This window comes from Maniola jurtina, chromosome 17 (genome assembly GCF_905333055.1).
Source record: "Maniola jurtina chromosome 17, ilManJurt1.1, whole genome shotgun sequence".
NCBI classification, from domain to species: Eukaryota; Metazoa; Arthropoda; class Insecta; order Lepidoptera; family Nymphalidae; genus Maniola; species Maniola jurtina.
In genome coordinates, this window is record NC_060045.1 from 9,623,260 (window position 1) to 9,641,639 (window position 18,380).

General features: G+C 38.4%; 1 protein-coding gene across 1 annotated transcript; it reads left to right on the forward strand.

The window, feature by feature from the left end:
* Window positions 1-15,989: 15,989 nt before the first annotated feature.
* LOC123873894 lies at window positions 15,990-16,938 on the forward strand. Its single transcript, XM_045918994.1, has one exon. The coding sequence runs from the start codon at window positions 16,209-16,211 to the stop codon at window positions 16,632-16,634; it is 426 nt and encodes a 141-aa protein (XP_045774950.1). The 5' UTR covers window positions 15,990-16,208; the 3' UTR covers window positions 16,635-16,938.
* The last annotated feature ends 1,442 nt before the right edge of the window (window positions 16,939-18,380 follow it).

Below are 18,380 nucleotides of genomic sequence, written 5' to 3' on the forward strand. Positions count from 1 at the left end.
CTGGCATAAAGTGCGAACGCTCCGGCAGAGATCAATAAAATTGTTAATCTTAGAAGATCAATATGTACTTTACAAAATCATTCAAGAATCATTCACTATGCGTTATTAGTGATGACTGTGCGCGCGCAGACCCAAAGCAGATATTATAATTTTCAAAATTTAAAATTTTGCTTCGTTAATGTATAAAAGCTACCTACTTTAAGTAAGATAGGAAGTTTTAACAGGGCTCTCTCCGTCACTCGTTTCTGCTCGTTTCATACAATCGTAGTTCCAATTTCATTTGAATATTAAGCAACCAAAGTCCATGAAATTTTGCAGACATATTCTAGAAACTAATATCTGTGTCTGTGGTGTTTTAGATTTTTCTAAAAATATGTAGATTTAAAATTACAGGGGCTTAAAGATTTGTATGAAAATTTTTAAGACCGCGTAACTTTGAAACCGAACATTCTAACAGAAATCTGGAAAACCACAGACATAGATATTAGTTTCTAGAATATGTCTGCAAAATTTCATGGACTTTGGTTGCTTAATATTCAAATGAAATTGGAACTACGATTGTATGAAACGACTGACGGAGAGAGCCCTCTTAAAAGGCTTTTCATGTGATTTTTCACGTGCTGTGTGTGCAAATTGTTCCATTTCTAGTGTTTATGCAATGTCATATCTGAGAACGAAGCATAATACACTCCACTTACTCCACCCCACAAATTATGATTATTCCACTTCCTATATAGATGGGAAAGCGCGCTACCACCATTAGCTTCAATAAAATAAATATTATTATGATGTGAGCGCTAATAAATATTCATTTTCGTTTGAGTGTTTCTATACCCATATAACTCACTAGCGACTCGCCACGGTTTCGCACGGGATACTTACTGCAATTTTCCCAGTGATCTCCAATTTTTAAAAAAAATTGGTTGTCTGTAAAGTCGGTTTACTGACGATAGTTGAACGTGGCAACAAAGGCCGATTGTGCTTCTTTGTCGCTCGTTCCGCGCTCTCGCTTGCACTTCAAGCCTTACATGGAACGACTCATGCGGCGTTACCTCAGAGCGAGGTAACGCCGCATGAGTCATGTTTTTTCGTGCGTGCAGCCGGCTCTATCGAATTATAAGACGTTGTCACGTCAATAAAATATATTCACTCAGGAATAATGTAGCTTTTTATTGGTGAAAATCGGTTCAGTAGTTCTAGGGATTGTTTCCTACGAACATACTTACAAACTTTTTCTATTTATAATATTAGTAAATAAGTATAGATTAGTATTGGATACACCTTGATACTAGGGATGGTATGGAGATCATTACTGCATCCGAAATCACACAATATCTCAAACTGCTGGACATCCGAAATAAAAGGATATAATACCTAAATTTTAAACTACAGTGGAGCCCCGGTAATCCGACACCCCCTGTAATCCGACATGTCTATTATTATTGAATTTAGTAAATTTGACATGCATATAGTGAAGTATGATTTGTACTTCAGAGTATGTATAACATATAGAATCTTATCATTGAATGTGTAATTTGTCGGATTACAAGGTACTCTTTTGTAAAAAATTCCGGATTGAAGGGTCTTAGGCAGTACTTTATAATCCGACAAATTCGATAGTTCGACAATGTCCTGCAAAACGTTTGCCGGATTCACGACCAAATCTATTTAACCGATTTTGACCAAAAGGTACAAAGATAGCTTGCATCCCAAGGGCGGACAATGGATATAGGCTACTTTTTGTCCTGGAAAATCAAAAATTTCACACGGGACTTAAAAAAAAATTATCCCTAACAACACTACTCGATCTTTTGTTTTTGTACCTACAGACCAGATGCTCCGGATATTGAAACTACGAACAATATTTAAATAAGTTATGCACTAGAAAGCTTAAGAGTGTAGCATATAAAACTTGATATAGACCGAACGAAGGACGATATTAAGTAATTAAAGTCGCTCGCCCTCGCTGGAATTCTTTTGTGAAAAACGAAATGAAAATAATTCTCATTCCTCAACTGAGTAGATACCTACGTGTTTTAGTCTTAAGCACAAAAGAGATAATGAAAATCTAGTTCCTCAAATTAAAACGAAGAATGGGTCAAACATCCTGCTGGTCCTGTTCCTCAGATCAATTGTTAGTTGATTACAATTTGTGTACTATCCAAAGTCTTAGAGAATATACCTACGCATTTTAGAACTTTTTAACCGACTTCCAAAAAAGGTTCTCAATTCGTCGGAATCTTTTTTTTTAATTTTTTTTTTTGTATGTTCTCCGATTACTCAAAGACCCCTGGACCGATTTGGAATAAATTTTTTTTGTTTGAAAGGGTATACTGTGCAGGTGGTCCCATATAAATTTGGTGAAGATCTGATGAATATCTTCAGAGATGGAGAACAGAACTCCTCAATGGACAAGAGCAAATTGCTCGCGATCAGTGTAATAGCTTAGTAAACAGTAGGGTTTTAACTGGGCATAGCATATTATAGTACAGTGGGGCCACTAAAAATTGTGAAATAAAAAATTTTGAAAAGAAAAATAAAACCGACTTCAAAAACCACAAACACTAAAAAGTAAAAAATAATTTCTGTTTAGCTACACGTGTAATGTATCTAGGTATGAAGTCGGGCGAGCTTCACTCTTGCATTTCTAATTTTGTTTTAATATGCTCGCTCGACTTCATACTTTTTAGTGTTTGTGGTTTTTGAAGTCGGTTTTATTTTTCTTTTGAAAAGTTTTTAGGGTTTCAGTTTAAAACAAGAAACCCTGAGTAGGTAATTTTTATTCTAAGCCAGGGGATACTATGCCCGCGACCTTTTCCGCGTGGATTTAGGTTTAAAAATCCCGTGCAATCTCTTTATTTCCCTGGATAAAAGTAGGTATAGAGCCCGGCAAACCACTTGGTCCTGTAGAGGTGTAGTGGGAGAAAGTTGGCAAATCCGGGAAGCGAAGATTGGCGTACCAACCAATCGCGTGCACCCACGCCGACAGATCAACCAATCGCGTGCACGCGCTATTCGCCAGCCAATCGCATCAATGCTCTTAAGTTGTTTGCCGGCCACTATAGTCTGTGTTACTCTTCAGTTCTTTGACTATATCAATGTAAAAAGTGACGTCAATCCGATGCTTCATCGCGGAGCGACCAACCAAAAAACAAACTTTTGCATTTAAAATATATGTAGGTACACGTATTGTTTGGGTTTAGTGAACTTCGCTCTTTGTAAACTGTAACACTTCTCAAAACATAGTATTCTGTAGAGACTAGTAGTGTGGTGAAACGATTGGATCTAAATATTTTACCAAATAAACTATTCAAAAAGCAGTCGTAAATCAGTTTCACGCGCTCTGCTGAGGAAAGCTCCAATGATCCTTGCTCAAATACGAGCATGTAATTTCTGTACAAGTACTAACTACATCGCATAATTAATCCGGTGTTTGACAACATGCGAGCTTCTATGAAATACTGTCATGTGACGTCACAATAATTTGACGTGCTTGTTTAGTTTTAAAAGGGTTATCACACTTAAAAGTTGACTTAAAACTAACAAAGGATTATACCTATTTTGGAAGACCCTCTATTTAATAATTCCTAAGAAATAATTTATTTTTGACATATAAGCAAATAGCATATTGTTCTTCTTTGTCGTTATGCTCTTGACTAATGCTATGCTTGCTTAACAATGCGTCCCCATACCTCTCTGATGGCTGCCTTCCATGCAGTTGTGTAGTTTAACTAAATAGTTTATCTTGTAAATAACGCTTGTAAAAGAACTCGTGCATTTCAATGCTGCCGCACGTGTAAGTGTATAGCTGTCGAATCAGTTTCACGCACTGCTGAGCGCACCGCTGAGGGATGCTCCAATTATCCGTAATACTAGCTTGTATTTATCCATATAAATAGGTAACTAGTAAATAAAAATAATGGAAATAAGAGAACTTGTAAACGTAAATAAAATACAAGGCCTTAAAAAGAAATTATTTGAATATTTAACTAAGAATACCTTTTATAGTGTTGATGAATATCTAAGATGACATTTTTGTTTTATTTTGTTATTTTTTTTTTTATGTAATCTTGTAATATTTTTAAGACTAATAATATTTTTTTTTAATATTAAGTATCAGAATTGTAAATTCCTTTTATTGTATAACTTCATTTATTTCAAACAAACGAAAATTTTACTTTTAATTTAATTTGTCTATTCACTATTTTGAATTAATGTATTTGCATGCCAGCTTGGCGTGATACAGCTGGACTATTTCTATAATTACACCTGTAATACCTGTATCAGCAAATAAATAAATTGATTGATTGATTGATTGATAAATTGTGTTATAGTGCAGTAAATAGAGCAGTTCTAACTATTCATAAATATATAAAAGAAAAAGGTGACTGATTGACTGACTGACTATACATACTGATAGACAACATATAGCTCAAACTACTAGACGGATCGGACTGATTTGACATGCAGATTTTTGCTAAAAAGAGATTTTTTGAAAATTAAGAGGGCTCTCTCCGTCACTCGTTTCATACAATCGTAGTTCCAATTTCATTTGAATATTAAGCAACCAAAGTCCATGAAATTTTGCAGATATATTCTAGAAACTAATACCTATGTCTGTGGTTTTCCAGATTTCTGTTAAAATATTCTGTTTCAAAGTTACGCGGTCTTAAAAAATTTCATACAAATCTTTGAGCCCCTGTAATTTCAAAACTACATATTTTTAGAAAAATCTAAAACACCACAGACACAAATATTAGTTTCTAGAATATATCTGCAAAATTTCATGGACTTTGGTTGCTTAATATTCAAATGAAATTGGAACTACGATTGTATGAAACGAGGGAAACGAGGACGGAGAGAGCCCTGTTAAACCCCTTAGTATCGTTCAAATAACCATATGAGCTTAATATGAGGTAGTTATTTCGAAATTACAGACAGACACTCCAATTTTATTTATGAGTATAGATTTTTAATTTTTAGTGGAGATCCACAGTTTTTAAAACTAAACAATAGGTAACACAAACATAATATGATCCTTACTTAGATCCTACCATATTTTATTATAATCATTTGTATTATCAATTGTGTAGTGTTGTTAATATGTAGTTTATCTCTGAATAAAGCTTGTAAAAATACTCGTGAATCTTAATCCTTACGGAATATGTATACCGACTGTCGAATCAGTTTTAGGCGCTGCTGAGCGCACCGCTGAGGAAAACTCCAATGATCCTTGCTTAGATATTACCTTTCATAAACATTTGTATGGTCAATTGTGTAGTGTTGCTAAAATAGTTTATCCATCGATACTTCTATACTAATATTATAAATGCGAAAGTGTGTCTGTCTGTCTGTCTGCTAACTTTTCACGGTCTAACAGTTTAACCGATTCTGACGAAATTTGGTACAGGGTTAGCTTATATCCCGGGGACGGACAAAGGCTACTTTTTATCCCGGAAAATCAAAGAGTTCCCACGGTATCTTTAAAACCTAAATCAACGCGGACGAAGTCGCGGGCATCCACTAGTCAGTGAATAAAGCCTCTAAAATAACTCGTGTATCTCAATGCTGACGCACATGTAAGTACCTGTAATATAACTGTCGAATCAGTTTCAGGCGCAGTTGAGCACATCGCTGAAGGAAGCTCCAACGATCTACGCTTTGATACGAGTATGTAATTATTGTACAAGTAGGTTACTATTAAATAATAATGTCGTAGTCTTGTAAAATATAATGATGAAAGCCTTGTCTGCTTTTTTTCAGGGGCCATGACCCTCTAAATAGGAAGCGGATTTATTAACCTATATCACGGTTAGTTCATCATGATCAACCATTGCCGGCCCACTACTGAGTACGGATCTCCTCTCAGAATGAGAAGGGTTTAGGGCATAGTACGCCCCGCTGACCCAGTGCGTATTGGCAGACTTCACACACTTGAAAACTCCCAGACAGGAAGGTTTCCTTGTGACGTTATCCTTCCCGATTAAAGTAAGTGATATTTTTAACCTCCGACCCAAAAAGAGAGGTGTTATAAGTTTGACGTGTGTATCTGTCTGTGGCATCGTAGCTCCTAAATTAATGAACCAATTTTAATTTAATTTAATTTAATTAATTTAATAATATTCCTCTACACAAATGCAATTAAGATTGAAACCTTTTTAAGCCCACCATTAGAACCAATAGGACCCGCGTTCCGAAAGTTGTTCCATAAATTATTCATCAAAATACACAAAGGAAATAAAGCCTCGTTTATGAGAGCAATATTATGGAGTGATAAATTTAATTCAGTTCATTCTACCCTCAATATTTAAATTATAAAACATTTTCTACCGACAACGTTCAAAGAAAACTAATTATTAATTAATAATTTATTTTGGTACACGGTATACATAGGTAATTTAATTAGGTTAATTATAAATTCATTCATAATAATGAATGAATTTATTAGTCTATTTTATGTCTATTTTAACTTTCATCACTTATTTATACGTTGTGTAAATCTTTTCCGCCAATATGTACTTAATATCATTTTTGTTTTTAATTAAAATATTAAATACCTAGTAGAGCCTATCCACAAATATCATCATCGTCATCATTCCAACCCATGCATCGCCCGCTCTCTCAGAATGAGAAGTTTATTAGGCCATAGGCCATCACGCTGGGTAAGTGCGGATTGGCATACACTTAGAGAACTTTATGGAAAATTCTCGTGCATACAGGTAACGAATTTTTCCTTCACCTTCAAAACTAGTGAATTCATTTGCTTAAAATGCACATAAAACCTAAAAATCGCAGGCGCATGTCCACCTTTAGACCTCGAATAGAGTCCTAACTAGGTACTAGTCTATCACCATCCTGTACGTCCATACCTATTATTTATTAAAAAAATATTTTTACAAATAATACACAAACAATGAATAATGATTATTATTTATTATCATGCTAATGAGATGTCAGGTACTCCAAAGTACCATTCAAAGACCTTTAGCGAATTATCAGGGGAAATTATATTGAACATCGACTAAAAATTACCTTTTTAATAATTATCCCACAAGCCCTATCAAGTTTAATAAAAAAAAGTCCCAACGGCTATCTCGGCTGGCGTTTTTAAATAACCTTATTTATTATTAATTAATTAATTAACTCATTGCATAAAAAAAAACAAGAAAAAAACAAAGAAACTGTAAACTAACATACATAATATTTACAAATATATTGTCACTTTAAATGGGTTACTAAAATAAATAATTACAGCCAATGTTGTAATTATTTTATAATTTTTTACAATTTGTTTTTTTTTTTTCGGATGAATTGAATTTCATTATGCTGAAATAAAGTTGTAATACTCTAGAGATAAAATATTCCCTTTTATTTACAGAACATCGCCATCTATGCGAATTCGCTTGAACCATCTGAAAAACGGGGAGAGAGTACAGGCGGCATTTGTGATATAAACAAACCATCAGCCATCAGCCATAGAACCTTCGAAGGTTCTAAAGTTACACAGGTTGCAATCATTTTATTTTGTTGAAATTCGCGCGCTATTGTGGCTAATCTATAGATTTTGTATGCTGATACTCGCCACACGGTTGCGTGGATTTAGGTTTTTAAAAATGCCATGGAAAGTGGAAACTTTTTGATTTCCCGGGACAAAAAGTAACCTATGCAAATATTCAAAATTTGTGCATCTAACACTGGTACGGAATGCCTTTCCTACCGAGAACAACCAGCAAGAAACTCGGCGATTGCTCCTTTCAAAGATTTGATATACAATATTATGCCAGGTAATTGAAGTCCCGCGCGTAGCTGGAGCGAGCTGCAAGTCAAATCCGCGCTCTTTTATCATTTACATAATTTTTAACCGACTTCCAAAAAAGGAGGAGGTTCTCAATTCGTCGGGATCTTTTTTTTTTTTTTATGTATGTTCCCCGATTACTCAAAGACCCCTGGACCGATTTGGAATTTTTTTTTTTTGTTTGAAAGGGTATACTGTGCAGGTGGTCCCATATAAATTTGGTGAAGATCTGATGAATATCTTCGGAGAGGGAGAACAGAACTCCTCAATGGATAGGAGCAAATTGCTCGCGATCAGTGTAATAGCTTAGTAAACAGTAGGGTTTTAACTGGGCACAGCATATTAGGGCACAGCAGTACAGTAGGGCCACTAAAAATTGTGAAATAAAAAATTTTCAAAAGAAAAATAAAACCGACTTCAAAAACGACAAACAATCAATGGTATAATAATAATAACACTTCGATCCATTGCTCTATTGCGGCCTGATTGAAGGACAAACAAACACAGTTTCGCATGTAGTGCATGGGTAGTGACTATTGATGTATGTAACAAGTATTTATGATGTAAATAAATAATAATATAGCTAAAGTTACCAAAGTAATAAATACTGCACAATAGGTAATGATCATCCGTGAATATTCCTTTCCTTGAGGATGTACAAATAATAAATGCGAAAGTATGTCTGTCTGTCTGCTACCTTTTTACGGCCCAACAGGTTAACCGATTCTGACGGAATTTGGTACAGGGTTAGCTCATATCTCGGGGACGGACATCGGCTACTTTTATCCCGGAAAATCAAACAGTTCCCACGGGATTCGCAAAAACCCACCCGCTTAACCGATTTGTAGGAAATGTGGTACCGATGTAGCTTGCGTCCCTGTAATTGACATAGGCAACTTGGTCCTAGTCTCACTCTACATGCCCATAGAAGACCGAATACCAACAAAAGAACTGGTGGACCTCACAACACATTGTGAGGACAACGACATAGATTTAATTATCTCTGTCGATAGCAACGCACATCACATCCTGTGGGGATGCACAGCCAACAACAAAAGAGGTGAGAATCTCATGGACTTTCTACTAACAACCAACCTAACAATTACTAACAAGGGCACTGAACCGACTTTCGTGTCGAGTAGGTACCAAACCATAATCGATCTAACCATAGCGTCAACCAGAGCTGCAGACCAAGTAAAGAACTGGCATGTCAGCGACGAGCCCTCGCTCTCCGACCACAGGCGGATATGCTATGAGCTAGATCTGATGATAACCCAACACGCACCAAGGAGAAATCCAAGGAAAACCAACAGACTAAAATACAAAACCTTGCTAACGCATCAGATAGGTACAAACAAACCTAACGACATCGATGATATCGGCAACATCGAACAAAACGTAAACAAACTAACGGAGTGCATCAAGACAAGTTATGAACAAGCTTGTCCTCTGAAGAAAATCAACACAAATCGACAGTCAAAAAACAGCTGGTGGGGCCCAGATCTGGAAAGAATGAGGAAAAACCTCAGACAACTTTTCAACAGAGCAAAAAACACCAGACAAGAACAAGATTGGGACAACTACAAGGAAGCCCAATACAAATACAACAAACGCGTCAGAGAAAAAGACAAAACCTCGTGGCAAAAGTTTTGTACAAGCATAGAGTCGAACGATACCGCAGCCCGTATACGTAAGATTCTAGCAGACGACAACACCCGCACACTCGGCTCGCTGAGGAAAGCTGACGGAACGTACACTAAGGATGACAAAGAAATAAGCGAAACGCTCATTGAAACGCATTTCCCTGGCTGTAGAATAGTAGACTCAGCAGACTGGGAACACAACCTAGGAAACCATCCCACAGATGAGGATTGGGATCTTGCTAACAACACAGTCACACGAGATAGAATCAGCTGGGCTATCGACACCTTTCACCCTTTTAAATCAGGGGGGACCGACAACATTTTCCCTGCACTTTTACAATGGGGAAAACTTCAACTGACACCATGGCTGGAAATAATATATAAGGCCTGTATAGCATATAAATATATCCCAACAGCCTGGAGAGAAGTAAAGGTGGTCTTTCTACCAAAACCTGGAAAGAGTGACTACACTCTACCAAAGTCCTTCAGGCCTATCAGCCTTACATCATTTTTACTGAAAACACTCGAGAGACTAGTTGATCGGTATCTCAGGGATGGAACCTTAAGACATGTACCCCTACACTCACACCAACATGCTTACAGCACTGGCAAATCAACGGAAACCGCTTTGCATTCTGTTGTTGGCAAAATTGAACATGACCTAGAAAACAAACTATCAACACTGGGTGTCTTCATTGATATCGAAGGAGCTTTCGACAAGACAACCTTTGATAGCATAGACAGGGCCTTGGGACGATACGGGGCGCCAAGAACTATACGCAGCTGGATAAGAGCTTTATTAGAACTAAGAATCATACAACTAGATATCAACGGAGTCACAAAAGGCATAGTAGCGAGAGGCTGCCCTCAAGGAGGTGTTCTATCACCAATCTTGTGGAACCTTGTAGTTGACGACTTGATAAACAAACTAAACACAAGCGGATTTTACACCATTGGTTATGCTGATGATCTCACCATCTTAATCAGTGGCAAACTAGAGAACACACTATATGAAGTCATGCAACGGGCATTGCGCTTAATCGAAAGATGGTGCAATGAAAATGAACTTACCGTAAATCCAAAGAAAACAGAGATGATTCTGTTTACTAACAAAAGGAAAATAGAGCTAAACAAACCACCAACTCTGTTCAACACAAGCCTCAAACTGTCCACTGAGGTCAAGTACCTTGGTGTGACTCTGGACAGCAAGCTCAGCTGGAAAAGGCATACAGAAGATAAAATTAATAAATCGCTTACGATACTAAACCAATGTAAACGCATGCTGGGGAAAAAATGGGGGCTTAAACCAAAGATAATAAAGTGGTTATACCTAGCGGTAGTAAGAAGCTCATTAACATACGCCGCTTTGATATGGTGGCCGAGAACTCTTCTTACGACCGCCCAGCAAGAACTACAGAAATTTCAACGACAAGCATGCCTCGCCATTACAGGCTGCATGAGTACCACACCAACAACAGCACTTGAAATCATACTGGGGATCCCGCCCCTACACTTACAAATCAAAGAAGAAGCAACGCTCGCAGCCTTGAGACTGAAAACCTCAGGTCTATGGAAAGAACAGAACACAAGGCACACTAAAATTCTAGTGCAAAGCATAACCAAAGAACCACGCCTGGAGTGGAAATGCGACAGAACCAGGAAACAACACATACTGGACAAACAATACAAAATATATCCAGAGATAAACATAGATCCGAAGGCAACACGAGATGCAATAGAAGTGTACACCGATGGATCCAAAACAAAAACCGGCACAGGAGCAGGAGCCTACTGCCAAGAACTAAACATGAAAATAAGTCACGCACTCGGTAAGGACAACTCTGTCTTCCAAGCAGAGTGTGTAGGCATTACAACCGCAGCCATAGCAATGGCAAATCGACAGGTAAAAAACTTTAAGATTAACATTAACTCAGATAGCCAAGCTGTTCTCAAAGCTTTGGCTAAATTCTCGACAACCTCCGAACTCATACAAGACTGCCATAAGGCTCTGGAAACACTCGCCATGTCGAATGACATCACCCTACGGTGGGTCAAAGGACATGATGGGGACCAGGGAAACGAGGCAGCGGACGCATTAGCACGCAAGGCTACGACGCTGAAGGTGACAGGGCCACAGCCCATTGTACCCATACCCTTCAGTGAGTATAAAACTTGGTTGCATGAACTAACACTTAAAGAGCATTCCCGATTATGGGCAAGCGCAACTGACTGCAGGCAAGCCAAAGAGGCTTTCCCTAATATAGATCAACGACAAACTAACAAACTACTCCGCCTGGACAAAGGTAAACTTAGGAAGGTGGTGGGACTCATAACAGGGCACAGCCCACTAAACAAACACCTTTTCGTTATAGGTGTTACCGACAGTCCTCTGTGCAGGGCCTGCATGGAGGTCGATGAAACGCCGACGCACGTGCTCCTGGAGTGCATGGTCGTGGCAGAACAACGAGAACGCCATTTGGGTTCCCCAACCTCACTCCATGAAGTCCTCGGCAACCTGGGCGGTCTACTTGGCTTCTGGAGCGAGCTTGGATGGCTGGAGTGAAGACTTCGGCGGGGAGGGGCAACACACGCACAACAGACGGAAACGTTTAAGTGCGGAAACCAGCCCAGAGAGAAGAAGAAGAAGAAGATAGGCAACTTTTTATCCCGGAAAATCAAACAGTTCCCATAGGATCTTTAAAAACCTAAATCCACGCGAATGAAGTCGCGGCCATCCTCTAATATTCTTTATTTGCAAAAACAGTCTTATTTTACACTAGCTTTGTCCGCGACTTCGTTCGTGTGGACGACACAAACAAACCCCTATACTACTTACCCCCTTATGGTTTGAACTTTCAAAAATCATTTCTTAGCGGATGCCTACATCATAATAGCTATCTGGATCTGCATGCCAAAAAGCTCGATCCGTCCAGTGGTTCGAGCTTTTCCTTTATAACAAATAATATCTACCTTATGTACAAAACAGTACCTTCCATGACTGACTGACTGACAAGTGACAACACACAGTCTAACATCTATAAGTTACACTGCAGTGAGTGAACCAATGAGTGAATCTCTGGCTGGGACCCAAATTATATTATTTTATTGGTGCGTTCGGTGCGAGTTACCAGTCACACGATTCAGGCTGGCTGAAAATCAACAGTATATGCTCTTGTGTAGCATGGCATAGATAGGTACAGCATAATGCTGAGCGGAACCTTGTTGAGCGGTTTGTGCCACTCATGACACAATTAGTTCCGGAGTTTTTCTACTGGAGGCATGTTATCTGGTGGAGGAAACGCCGTGATAAGCGACTCTTTAGGCTGAAATTTATAGAGCATACTTTAACTTTGCTCATGTGATGTGTGGCACAGTTTAAGAAATAAACGTTTTTCATTCTTTCTTTGTTCTTACTTCTAATTATGATTATTATTTTTACAAAAAAAAAAATACTGACAACGATTTTTCTAGATTTTTAAATAATTTCCATCACTTTTTCCTAAACAACAGACCGTAAATCGAATATTGATTCCTGGTAATGAGCTTTTGCACTGACAAGCGCGTAATTAAAAACTGTTCAAAATGCGCCGGCAAAGGTTTCATTCATTAATGATGATTTCGATGTAAGCGCGCTATAATCGGATTTCATCTCATCTCCTTAAATTACATTTTTGTTTTTTTTTGTATTCATGGTTTCCTTATAATACAAATACAAAAAGGAAAGTCCTGACTCAATCACTGACTGATTAATCAACGAATCTACTGGACCAATTTAGTTGGGTGTTCATATTATGAAATTTTAGGACCAATATTACTACATTAGGGTGTAAAAAAGATTATCTATTTGATTTGATTATTGATTTGAATAGGGATAAAAAACAGTTTTGTAAACTGTAAAAGTTAATAAAATATAATATGAAAGATGAGCACTCCCCATTTATTACGATACTTACAAAATGAACACAATATTATCTCTAAAAAATAAAGTGTTGTTATAGAAATACATATATATATTCTGCAAAAAAATCATCTCTCTAATTATTACGGTTCACGAGATACACGCCGCAGACAGACGGGCGGACGGACGGTCGGACGAACGAACGGACAGCGAAGGCTTGTAGGGTCCCGTTGGCACTCTTCGGGTACGGAATAACGTAAAAGAACGTAGCTCTAACGTCACATCATAACTAGCCATGTGACCCTACTTTACCCTCTCCTACGTAAACTCCTCGCCTCCTTTGTGGCGGTACGGGCGGTAATTAAAAAAAGGAAAAACGCAGACTTCCACCTGATCCATTTTCTCTGAAACCGGACGACTCGAATTAAGTCTGTTAGAGTTTTGTCGACGTTTCCTCATTAGAACCGCCCTTCCCTTTTACATTGCCATCTTTTTTCCTTTGTCTCGCTGTAGTTAGATTAAATTATTGTTAAAAAGGGGAAAATTCCTAAGCAACTATGCTCCCTACGTTTTTAGGGTTTCCAAAAGGAAAAAAACCGGCCAAGTGCGAGTCAGCCTCGCGCACCGGAGGGTCCGTATTCAGGTTTTTTTCCCTACATTTTGTACGATAAATCAAAAACTATTACTTATGCATAAAATAAATAAAAATCTGAACATACTAAAGCCCTTTCATATGATACCCCAATTGGTATAGTTATCTTACTTTGAAAATTGAAACACTTTAATTTTTTTCTGTGATGTAACTACCTTGTGCTATAAAACCTACCCACTTGCCAATCCATCAGCCTGTATTCGTCCACTGCTGGGCAGTAGTCCTTTTCAAGAGCGCCATCCACCAGAGACGGTCCTTCGTCTTCCTCATCCACCCGTTCCCCATCATCTTCTTCAGGTCATCGGTCCAGGGTGCTGGAGGCTGAATTGCTATGGAACTCATTTCACTTCTACCAGAAATTCATAAATGCGAAGCCAAAGATTTCCGAAACTACGTGTGAAATGCTCCGAGTATGTGACAGTGAGATCTGTAGCGATTATTTGGGGAATGGCTTATGATCCTATTGCCGAATGTGTTTTGTAATTAATATCTCATCGAACTTTAAGCGAAGGCCATAGAGTCCATTTTGGCGTGACAAATCAATTGCAGGAAGTGTGAGGAACGTTTCCAGAATTTCCTTTGTAATTTCCACACCGTAAATGTTGCTTGTTCTATGAATGAAAGTGTATTAGTTTCAGAGTATCACTGTGGTATCACTTTCATAGAGTAACTACATACTCGTATATCTACGATATTTGAAATTGATAAGTACCTTTTATTACCAAGTGCCGACGACTTCAGACTTTAGTATTATTAGTATACCATACTTATCGCTGGTAAAGGCTGATTTTTCAATTTTTTTTTTTAAACGATTTTTCCTGACTGAATGATCAAAGACAAATGAACGCATTGCCTAAACTTGTGAGGTTAGAAAGTTGAAATGTTAACAGCAGGCTCTTTATATGACTTAGATATTCATTAGAAAGGATTTTTGGAAATTCCACCTCTAAGGGGGTTAAGAAGGGGATAAAAGTTTGTATCAAAGTCCGTCATTTTTCGAGTTATAGGTACCTGTGAAAATAGATATTTATGCTTTCGGTTAAATACTAATAATATTCGGCTAAGTAAACGTTTCAGGATATTTGGAAGTTCCACGGTCACACCCTCACTGCTTACTGAAAAGTGAAAATGATGAAAAATTATTTTCCAACTAGATATCCGGATATCAAATCTAGAGTCTCTTCTTGCAAAGTATTTCAAGCTTGTCGTTCCAGAAGCCATTCTTAGATAATATGTAAGTAATACTGTATGCAGTAGTTAGGTATGAGGCTCTTCCAGCATTAATCGGTGTTCAATGTCAAGTAGAAAGGCAAGAAAATCTGTTATCTTCAAACAATTAATAGTATCTTTAGTTTGAAAACAAAGAAAACCTTCTAATTAATCTCAATAGAGGATATCTGAACTGAACAGAACTTTCAGTAAGAACGGGGAACTTACACAGGTTCATAGTCAAGACTGCAGCTCAAAGTGATCAAGACGGTCGCTCATTCGAGCTCCGTAGCGTCTGTCCATAACACACTTTGAAGCGGATTATGAAGATATAGCCGCAAGGCGCTAGTCTACCTATGTACCGTACATAAAGCTAGGTACCGAGGCTGGCAGCTCGTTTCCCGGTACTACATAAACCTGAGTATTGATTTTTACAATTTACGCAGATAGCTATTAGTTTACATACGAGCCCGAGCGTAAAACAATGAACTCGGCCAGGTTTTATTTTTGCACGTAAATTACGTTCGCAGCTCGCTAGTCGCCGGCGGTTGGCGCTTCATCCCCCGCACGGGCGGCGAGGGATTCGCTTTGTTTACGTTCGCCTAGTTACAGTGCCTCGCCGCACCTAATTACTCCGTGTCGGCACCTTGAGACAGTTGGAATTCACCTGAATCGGCAGATGCGTGGCAGCTGTCGGCCGGGCCAGTCCTCTCGGTCTCGCCCCGCGCGACCTTCGCCCCGCGGCTCGCGCAATCGCGGCTAACAGTTTTATTTTCCCGAATAAACTTTATCAAACAAAGCGTGCGTGCCCCGCACCCTGCATCTGCTCGCCCAGCTGTTCCCGCTGCAGCTGGCCGCGCCGTCTCGTTCCGCCGCCGACGCGCTGCGCGGGTTCGAGGGAGATGAATAACGAGTGCTGTAAACTGTAATCGCATCGAGACCCTCCAGTTCCCCGTGCACGGCCCATTCGCAGTCCGTATCCCGACGCCGGCGGGCAACCTGCGAGCGACGATGACGAGCAAGCGTAAGCGCGAGCGCGACAATGAGTCCGAGCGACAAGTGAAGCGTCAGCGGCGCCGCAAGCGGTCACGCAGCGTGCCGCTGATGAACGACCCGGACAGTGCCGAGAAGCGGCAAGCGCTGAAGCGCTTGTTTGGGCGGATCTGTTCAGTGGAAATGGAGAACGAGCACGGCCCGGCGGATTTGTTTGACAACACGAGTGACGTCGACAGCCGGGACGCGTACGGGGACGAGAACGACGACCCGCTGCTGGACTCGGTGCCCGTGGACATGGACCCGGAGCAACTCGGTTTCTTAGTGTGCGCTCAGGAGACGCTGAGGTTCCTGCACGGCCGCGGAATCCCTATCGAGCACCCGGTTTTTTCCCGGCTGCGTATGCGCCTGCTGCGCGGCATCGGCGAGATGGCGATGGCCTGAGTAATGCTCGGCCCAGAGCCCTCCAGAAACTAAACCCGCTTCTGTCTTCACTCTTGGACGTTCCTCACTACTGTGGTCTATTTAGTGTCAATCGATGTGATCTCCCTAAACGAAGAACTACTCTATTCCTAATATCGGGGCTCTGGTTAGTGCTTAAGGTGTGAAGTTGTTGTGTGTCGGATGTCGAGGCAACAGGTGGCCCGCGAGGGTGTTCTAGTCATTAACTAGTCAATAATGAAATATATTTGTTAAACAAAAGAAGTATTGATATTTAATTAAATGTAATAAATTCGTCCACGAATTTTACGTTCTCTTTCATTTCTAACCCCATACGTATTCTGAGCCCCAGGGTAATCCAAGTAAGTTGTACCTAATAAAAAATTATGATAAGAAATAAAGCTCTTTTATTTTAAACTTCCTTTAAAAAATTAAATTACTAATTAGGTACTCAGTTTACTAAATGGAACTCAATTACTAGTAGAAAAATAATCATTCTATTGTTTCTTAGATGAGGTACATTTGTGAATTTTCTTTTAATTTCTAAACAAGTTTAGCATGAACCTTTGCCTATATTAAAAAAAATGATAAAATTCCAAACCCCTGTCGGGAATTGAACCTGGGACCTCCTACTACTAAGACCACAACGTTTACCACTGCGCCAAGGACCTCCTTGGCGAGGACGTCGACTTCTTCAGGAAGAACAAATTCCAAATCCCAAAAAAATAGTAATCCTAGAGACCGACCCGTCAATGGTAAATTCCAAAAGATTGTGTAATTTTTCTTCTTTTTGATATCTTTTACAATTTACATTTTTAGATTTGTCACAAATATAATAAATAGGTATAATCCCACAGAGTAACTGAAATACCAAGCATAAGAAAACACGGAATAAATTTATAATTATTTATTTACTAGGCAGTTAAAAAGTAGAATACAAAATCTTTTTTTTTTCTTAGGTATATATTAAAATATGTATTTTTAATTAAACTACAATTCACTAGAATTTTACTTTGGCATTAAATTAATAAATTATAATATCATGTCTCTACATTATTTTTATTACGTCCATGTAATTATAATTATTATTAGGCCGTCAAATGACTGTTTAAATTCTGAACTGACATTTTTGCAGCACCGTATTTCCTACGGTTGCACTGTAATAAACTATTTTTATTCATAATAAATTATAATCTACTCATTATTTTCAATTAATCTAACAATACAAATCATAAAAATGCTAATTTTAATAGCATTGCCACAAAGCTTTTGATTAGTTTTTAGAACAGGAAAATTACTGTTAACAAAGTATTTGAGATTGCGTATAGCCCGGTCAATATAGACCACTATTATTTGACCACTATTTTAATGTCTAAATTGACTGGGCTAGTACTACAACAAAATATTAAGACAAATCTAATAGGTTCAAAAATAAACATTGAACATTAAAATCCATGAGTGTTACATAAACTTATATTATATCTTAGTAGTATAGTTATAGTTCTTTTTCCGAGTACATAAATCATAACTCAACTTAGTATTATAATAAACATGGTTAAAATAGCTTGCACCAACTTAGTTTTTAGGTATATCTTTGGTATATTTTTTTTTATTGCTTGCTAACTTAAAATAATAAATTGATTTAATTAAACTAATTATCATTTTATATTCCGCCTATTTATTATGTCCGTTTTTATAGGAATTAAATACTGCTTTATTCGAGATTCTCGTAACCAACTACAGAGCTAC

Excerpts from the sequence above, each read along its gene's own strand:
- LOC123873894 (XM_045918994.1), top strand. The coding sequence starts at position 16,209 with ATGACGAGCAAGCGTAAGCGCGAGCGCGACAATGAGTCCGAGCGACAA.